Consider the following 8,548-nt stretch of genomic DNA (forward strand, 5'->3'; position numbering starts at 1 on the left):
AGGTCTCTGCAGCCCCAAGAGCGTGGGTGCGACAGCGAGCTTTCGGCAACATCGGGGGGGGGGGGGGGCTCCGACGTCCCATGCAGCTAAGCATAGACTCCCTGAGTCGCCCAACAGCTACAGCAAGAGCAGAGAGCGGAGGTTCAAAGCAAATCGGCCCCACGCCAGGTGTGGGCACGCCTATTCAGACTTGGGCGTGGGGCTGGCGGTTGAGAGTGCCTGCACGGTTCCCACGCTCTCCTGTAATGGAGTGTGGGCTCTCGGGGGACTTTGCTAGCAAACCGCTGCTTCAAAAGCCTCGATCTAAGCCTTCTCCAAAACCACGGAGACCGAGGTGCGATTAGGAATAAAAATGGTTTGCAATTTAAATGAAATATTCTAATTCCTGCATCCCATCTTGGCTTCAGTTTCTTCCTGATTCAAAAAAGGCTAGATTTAACCTCCTCCTCCTTTCGGGATCTATCCGGGAGGGGTGACCCGCTTCTGGAGAAGGGCGCTAGAGAGCGCAGCGAGGAGGAAAGGCGGAGCCGCAGGGGTGTATCTCTATAAACTTGCAGACAGCTGCCAGACCCTTGCTGCTCTCTGGGTGGAGAGATTTCAGCACCGCAGTTGAGGACAGGGCTCCGCCCGATCCAAGTCTGCAGCTTGCAGCTTCTGAATTTCTAAACAACTCGCTTGCGCGCTCCCTCTCACACACACCTGATTTCTTCTTATTAAAGGTGGGAGGATCACCTTGCACATCTCTCGTTTTTTCTATCTTTCAGGATCCTAGGAAGAGAAGGCGAGCTAGGCTGGGCAGATGCCGGCAGAGGTAGCGCAGGACGCGGACCGTGCGCGCGCCTACGGGATGAAGCTCAACTGGGACATCAACGATCCGCAGATGCCTCAGGTGAATGAAACTGTTTGTGTGCGGGCACGCGTGGCGTTGTCCGTTCAAAGAAGGGGGAACGGCATGTAAGTTCTTGCTGAGACTCTGGAGACACACACACACACACACACACACACACACACACACACAATTTCTGAGAGCCCTCAAATGTAGAGAAAAGTTTTCTGGACTCTCCAAAAGACCAAGTTGGATTTTGAGATTTATGTACTCCCAGCAATTACCTTGTGATTATCTGAAAGGGTGCTGGAAGCAGTAGGAAATATCGATTGGGCTCCACATTCTGATTAGTCCAGTGAGAGCAAGACACCTTGCCTTTAGCCACGGTAGAAATCAGTTCTTTCTCCCATTTTCTACTTATTGGAAAACCCAGAAGAAACGTAGGAGGGAAACACAGAAAATGCAAATACCACTGCTTCTCCTGCAACAAAGCTGTAAGATAGGATTGTAAAGGGAGGTGGCAACTTGAGCAATTTGCTTAGATAGAACCCACTGCCTTATTTGGAGTTTCCGCAGTCATGCTAATGAAGGCATTTTCTCCTAAACCTCACTTCTTTAAAGACAAGGAGACCATCACACTTTTAGTAAATTTGTTTTGTTTTGTTTGAATGGAGCCAAGTGGTTTAGAGCTACATGCAGGAAATGAGCCAGGCAGTTATGGTTGGTCTACTGATTTGGGTCAAAACTGAGGGGTGACTTGAAAGTCCTGGGTGTAGGTGGTCAGGCTGGAGAATGCGAGTTGCTTCCTGAGCAACTTTCCAGCAGAGTTGTGGTGCAGGAGTGAGAAACTTGGCATTTACTCAGTCTTTATCGTGTGCCAGGTGAATAGCAATTCGTTAATCAGAAGTGTAGCTTCTTACAGTTTGCTATTTTTTGAATGTATATATGTGTTGTAACATAATTCAGCAGTGGCTCATCCCTCCAGCGTTTTCTAGACTTTCTAGTAAATATGAATTATTTTCTTTTAGAAGACTGGTTCTTAATCAGGGAGTATGTGTAACATCTCAAAAGGAACAGTCACACTGGCCCATAAAAAGAGAAAGGAAAGACAGCTTCTAGCCCTGCTCTGACTGAGGGGGAGAACTGAACTGGCTCTATGACCTTGATACAGTCCTTGAATGTGCCTTAGTCTCAGGCTACAGACCTGTCATCAAGTGGTAGAACTAGATAAGAATCTCAAACTCTCATCCAGAGTCTGTCTTTCTCTCTCTCTCTCTCTCTCTCTCTCTCTCTCTCTTTCTCTCTCTCTCACTCACACGCACACACACACACACACACACACACACACACACACGTGCCAATGTAAAACAGCAAAGGAAATCTTTAGTCTTGGACATCCTCTGCTGTTGTATGATTTAGAAACAGTTTCTGACTGCACCTCTAGCACCTGTTCCTCAGGAGCTGTGTGAGACAGGAAGGCCTGGTCTGCACCTGGAAAGGGAGTACTCGAGCCATTCTTTTTTCTGGACAATTGTTGACTTGATACTAAGTTCCTCAATTTTAAATGTTTACATTTAAAACCAACAGATGTGCTGTTAATATAAACTTAGATTTGATAATACATCATCATATATTCCGTTTGTTAATTAGCTTAAATCAGTGTGTTAATTTATATCAATTCTAATGTTTCAAAGAAAAATAAATTATGCCTATTACTAACAATAATGACTTCAACAATATCCTTGTGGTTTTGGAAATAAAATTATCACTATATGTTATTACTATTAGACTGGGAAATACTAATAATGTACACAATTCTGAATTGTCCAACTGAGAATACTTTGACTTTGCAAATGTTTGATCTAATTTTCCCAGGTAGTGGGAGGGCAAAGAGCTACGATTGGCTTGCTACTATGAACATACTCTTCTGATCTTTTATTATACCAGTAAGATCAATAGGGTCTGGCTGCTGCAGATCTTTTGTTTAATTCCCAACTATACTACTGCAGAAAACTATCTGTCTAGCCTCCGATTCCTTGTCTGTTAAATGAGCGTAAGGATGCTCATCTTGCAAAGTTTTGTGAGGATTACAGATATTGCAGAATATGGCTTTGAAGCATGCATGATGTCTCTGTCCCAAATACTCAATTCTGCATTTTATTGCAAAAGCATCCATAGATAATACACAAAAGAATGTATGTGGCCATCTTCCAACCAATCTAATAGACACTGTAATTTAAGTCCTATGTAAGTTTCAGGCATCACAAAATATAATTCTTTTGATTTTCCCCCAACCATTTAAAAATGTAAAAAATTACTCTTAGCTTGAGGACATATAAAAACAAGGAGCAAGCTGGATTTGGTCAATAGTACCAGTTTACTGGCCATTGCCCTAGAAAGTATCTGGTAAATAGTGTTCAGTGATGGGTAATTTTATATTGAACTTAAATACAAAAAGACACATATCACAGTATAAATAATACACAAAACAGGAAAAAAGACTCTCAAATATGAGTATTAAAACAATGCTCTGTATTTATTTTTATGGTATGTACATTTTTCATTTGTACATATAATTATGTATAATAGTGGGATTTGTTGTTACATATTCATACATGCACACAGTATATTAGTGCTCAGTATTTTAGATATTACTTATTATTTCAGGCATGTGGCTGTTTGTTGAAAATAATGGCAATATCACCAAAGCTCAAAGCTCAAGATTTATCATTATGGCTAGGTCCTTCATCAAGGTACCTTTTTAAATTTGCACAGTTAGGTGAAGAGTGGAGAGGGGAAACTGTCCTTGTCTCAGGAACATTGTTCTGGGCGCCACTGGCAGGTTTGGGATAGAGAACCAAGAGTTTTTGAAGAAAAAAATATTGACTTAAAGATATTTACAGGTTCAATTGCATTTCAGTTATAGAGCATTCCAATTACTTTTTTGCCCTGGAATTTTGATACTGAACTTGAAAATGTTTTCAACACTTGAATACATCAAGAACTAGAATGATAATGAACTCAGACCTCAGGCTCTAGAGTTTGTCCAAGGCAAGTCTGGGGTGGTCAAGCCTATAGCCAGGTCTTTCTAGCCTTGTGAACTTGGACAAGTCAATGCACCTTTCTGCAAAATGGGCATAATTGCCTTTACGTGGTGTGAGAGTGATGACATAATACATGTACAACTTTAGAAGATAAGTATATACAAATATTTATTATTAGCTGGTTGTCAAAAAAGCACACATAGGGTAAGTGGTATCTTGTAGCACAGTTTGGGAGTTTTACAACCTTTCTGCATTTAACAAGAACCCATTTTTTATTCTAATGTGCTTGGAGAAAATTAAAAGCTTGATGCATGTGATTTGAGCTCCATGAAAAGAGTCACTTTTGTTTCCTCGCTTCCTCCCAGGAGCCGGCTCACTTTGACCACTTCCGTGAGTGGCCCGATGGCTACGTGCGCTACATCTATAGCAGGGAGGAGAAGAAGGCGCAGCGCCACCTGAGCGGCTGGGCCATGCGCAACACCAACAACCACAATGGCCACATCCTCAAGAAGTCGTGCCTGGGCGTGGTGGTGTGCGCGCGTGCCTGCGCCCTGCCGGACGGCTCCAGCCTGCAGCTGCGGCCAGCCATCTGTGACAAAGCCAGGCTGAAACAGCAGAGTGAGGGCGCGGGCCAGGGAGTGGGGTGGCCTCAGAGTCCTGAGCTCTCGGTTCCCAATTTCCCCTTTCTTTAGGGAGTCTGAGGTCGGGGTTGTTCCTAACATTTCTCCCTCTGGGGTTGGCAGAGAAAGCATGTCCCAACTGCCATTCTGCTTTGGAGTTGATTCCTTGTCGAGGGCACAGTGGATACCCTGTGACCAATTTCTGGAGGCTGGATGGCAACGCTATATTTTTTCAGGTAGGTGAGGCGAGAATACAATTTGTGATGGATAGTTTCATCCTAGCACGGGCACCAAACTCTAAATTAAACCCAATACAACTCCAGGGGTTGAAAATAGGTGGTGGGGGGCCCCAGGCACCTACCAATTACCCAGGAATTAGTTTATATACTGTGTGTGCTCTTTAAAGGCCAGATGTAGTAAACCAAGTTATAGTAACAGTTACAAGCTAGCTTTTAAGGTATCTGTCATTGATGGTGTTTTATTTTCAAGATTTTTTTTTCTCTTTTTGGAAAAAAGAAAAAAAAAACTTGGGATCTTTGGAAAAGTCATGATCAATTTTTGGCCAGCTTAAACCATAGCCAGCTTTCTCTAGAGGAACAGATAGATGATCCATTTCTTCATTAATGTAGGCCAAGGGAGTTCATGATCATGCAAGACCAGAGAGTAAATCAGAGACAGAAGCTAGAAGAAGTGCCCTCAAGAGACAGATGACCTCTTTTTACCAACCCCAGAAAAAGAGAATGCGTGAACTCGAGGTAATGGGGAGATGACCGTGCACTGTGCTCTGTGTTCATTTTCATTGTCAAATACATTGATCATTGAAATATGAATGTCTTCCCTTAAATTCAGTATCCCTAAAAAATGTCATTACCTGGACACTTGGTTGGGATCTCTAATCCCCTGTAGCCCATGATCTCTACTGGCAGTGCTACAGTTAAGATGTATGCTGACTTCCTGATACAAGGCGCCTGATTATCCAACAGCCTTAGAGAAAGAAAGACACCAGAACTATTATCCTCAGGGAATAAATTCAAGACCACCCAGTGCATACCTGAAACTATAGATAATACCAAGCCCTATATAGGTTGTTTTATATATATTTATATATATGTTTGTTTATACACATATATATAAACCTATGAAAAAGTTCAACTTACAAATTAGGCATAGTAAGAGATTACCAAAATGACTCATAAAATAGAACAATGATAACAATAGATTATAATTAAAGTTATTTAACATTTGTGAATTATTTATTTCTAGTATTTTCCACTTAATAATTTTGGACCTTGGTTGACCATGGGTAATTGAAACCTCAAAAAGCAAAACTATGGATAAGTGGGGACTACTGAATGTGCATACTAACAGTGAGTTAACAGGGCATCCTTGAAAGGGCCCTTTATATTTGTGTTAGCCAGCTTTCTGGTACTGTAACGAAATGCCTGAGTCAATCAAATTTTTAAAAAGAAAAGTTTCATTTTGGCTTATAGTTTTGGTGATTTCAATCCATGGTTGGTTAGACTGTTTCTTTTGGGCCTGTGGTGAGTGCATGGTAGAGAAAGCCCTTACCTTATGGCCAGAAGTAAAAGAGAAACAGCAGAGAGAAGGGGCCAGGGTCCCAATATCCCCTCTGAGAGCAGGTCCCCAAGGACCTATAACCTTCAACAAGAATCCACCTCCTAAAGGCCCCCTCACCTCCCAGTTAGCACCACCCTGAGGACCAAGCCTATAATATGTGGGTCTCTGGCAGACACTTAAGATCCAAACTGAAGAAACATTTGTAAAGGAACAGATAACATTTCTTTAGGCAACTTGATACAGCATGGCTTTTCCAGAAGGATTTCAAGCAGGCAGAGTGTTCATGTGAGGATAACAGAAACTGACACCGTTTGAGCACTGCCACATGCCAGGCACTGATCTGGGAGTGGCATACATTTAGTGGTTGCAGAAACTCATCATATTTCTAATAAGGAATCTAAAGCTCAGAGAGGTTGAGTTACTTGTTCAGTTAGTGAGGGACAGAGTCAGAACCTGAAGCCAGCTCTGTGTACTCCTGAGCATCCACTGTTATGGACACTGCATGGATGAGAACAGGACCACCTGCCACTCACACTCATCCTGCCTGGTTTCTACAGACCTTCCTCATTCCGTATGTTGTGTTCATTCCTGAGCAATCTCAAGCTTAGCAAACTCTGGACCACAAGCCCAAATCATGTCACTTAGCAATGTATTGTCACAATACAGAGCCCACTAACTGGAAACTTGTTTTTATTTGCATGGTCGACTATTGTTATGGGTGAAGATGTCTACGCCATTTACATATCATATTTCTGCATTTGTGTCTTTTTTTTTTTTAAGGCAGGAGCAAATCAAGACAGCAGTGAATATTTCAACAGCACATCTTTCCTGGAAAATCCAGAACTGTTTGATGTAATTACTGACACGAGCTGCCTTATTCCAGGGCAGCCTTGTACTTCCTTCCCAAACTCTGATGCTTACAAAGCCACCTGTGACCTAGCAGTCTTTCAAGGGGACATGGTGCCTCCCTTTCAGAAATATCCAAACCCAAAAATCTATTGGCCTCGACCACCCTGCAGCTATGAATGGACAGGCCCTGGATACACAAATGCAAGCCCCTATCCCACCCTTTGTAAAGATTCTAGCAGTGTTCCTAAAGACCCAGACTGGGTTCATCTGAATGCACTCCAATATAATGGCAATTCATACAGCAGCTACGAGAGGAATTTTGATTTCACCAGTAAACAGTGCAGCTGGAAATCAGCACTTGGAAAACCCAGCCTTGGGGAGAGGACTGACCATGGACAGTTACAGGCCATGGCCACACCCCCATGTCAAAATCCAGAGTTTCCATGCAGGTACCTCGCGACTCCTTCGGCCGGTGGCCCAGCCCTGCAGACAGTGATCACCACTACCACCAAGGTGTCCTACCAGGCCTGCCCGTGCCCTGCTCTGAAACACGGTGATGGTGGACAGGAGGCTAACAGCCTTTCAACCTGTGGCTATGCTGCTGACAATGCTCTGATGTCTGTCTGTGCGGAAGCCCTGGACCCCCCAGCTGCAGTCACCAGGGCACCCTCTCCAGCAGGGAAAATTCCTTTGAAAGTTCCAGGAGATTGCTGGGCCATCAGATCCACATTGGCTTTCCCTCAAGAGGCAGCTCCCCCTAGGCCAGAGGGAGCAGATGCCTGGGATGTGTGTCTGTACGGGCTGGGCTCTGCCATCAGTTATGTGGATAGAGCAGGTCCACTCTTTAGCTATGACAGTGAGGACTTTTGAGAGACATTCCAAGTTGCCCTGTGCATGATATTGGTGTGCGTGCAGGAAGGAAAATGCAAAATGGCAACTATCTTTTGTTGAGCTGGGAGATGGGTCTTGTGTTCCAAGAAATAGAGATAGTAGTAAAAATGCTAACTAGCTAAGGAAGTTATCTGTTGGAAATATTTGACAGTATTGGGAAAGTTTGTGCAGCATTTTGAGACTGGCTGTGGTGCATACAATTAGGTTGAGAAAATACGATTCTCCCAAATGAACAAATAAGCAAACTGCAGAACAGGAAGATTAACAATATTGGCCTTAGCTTGGGAGCTGCAGTGGAAGGCCAAGCCTGTGGTTCCCTCCCTGAGCCTTTGCATTAGCCTTTTCTCTATTAGGGAATTTCACATATCCTCATTCGGCTCTTAGAGGCATCTAAACAGCTTCAGATAAAAAGCTTTACGATTTTATCCCCTGAGACATTTCATAAGATTTTTGCTTAGCATTCAGAACTTGTTAGAATACTCTCAGGAAGTAATTTGATCATTTTATCTCCAAAGTATATATTTACAACTTTTAAAAATCTCTGTTAGTGGTAAAGTTTAAATGTTTTAAAAAAGAATTTTAGTTTTTATTAATTAGATGAATACTTTTGCTTAATGTGATGGTTTTTGTAACACAGGTACCCTAACGAGGATGATGTGTGTGTAGAGGATTATTATTGTACTAAATATGTTTTTCTGATTAGGTTTCAAAATCAGAGTGAAGGGTTTCATTCAAATATA

The 8,548-nt window shown here is 42.8% G+C and overlaps 1 protein-coding gene across 1 annotated transcript; it reads left to right on the plus strand.

The window, feature by feature from the left end:
- Positions 1 to 799: 799 nt before the first annotated feature.
- Positions 800 to 7,787, plus strand: GCM2 (glial cells missing transcription factor 2; the record flags this gene model as incomplete). The annotated part of the gene is made up of 5 exons (XM_081296464.1): positions 800 to 889; positions 4,236 to 4,488; positions 4,614 to 4,726; positions 5,120 to 5,245; positions 6,849 to 7,787. The coding sequence occupies 5 exons, from the start codon at positions 800 to 802 to the stop codon at positions 7,785 to 7,787; spliced, it is 1,521 nt and encodes a 506-aa protein (XP_081152590.1).
- Positions 7,788 to 8,548: the final 761 nt, after the last annotated feature.

Source organism: Spermophilus citellus, assembly GCF_964194105.1.
Source record: "Spermophilus citellus genome assembly, chromosome: 5".
Taxonomy (NCBI): Eukaryota; Metazoa; Chordata; class Mammalia; order Rodentia; family Sciuridae; genus Spermophilus; species Spermophilus citellus.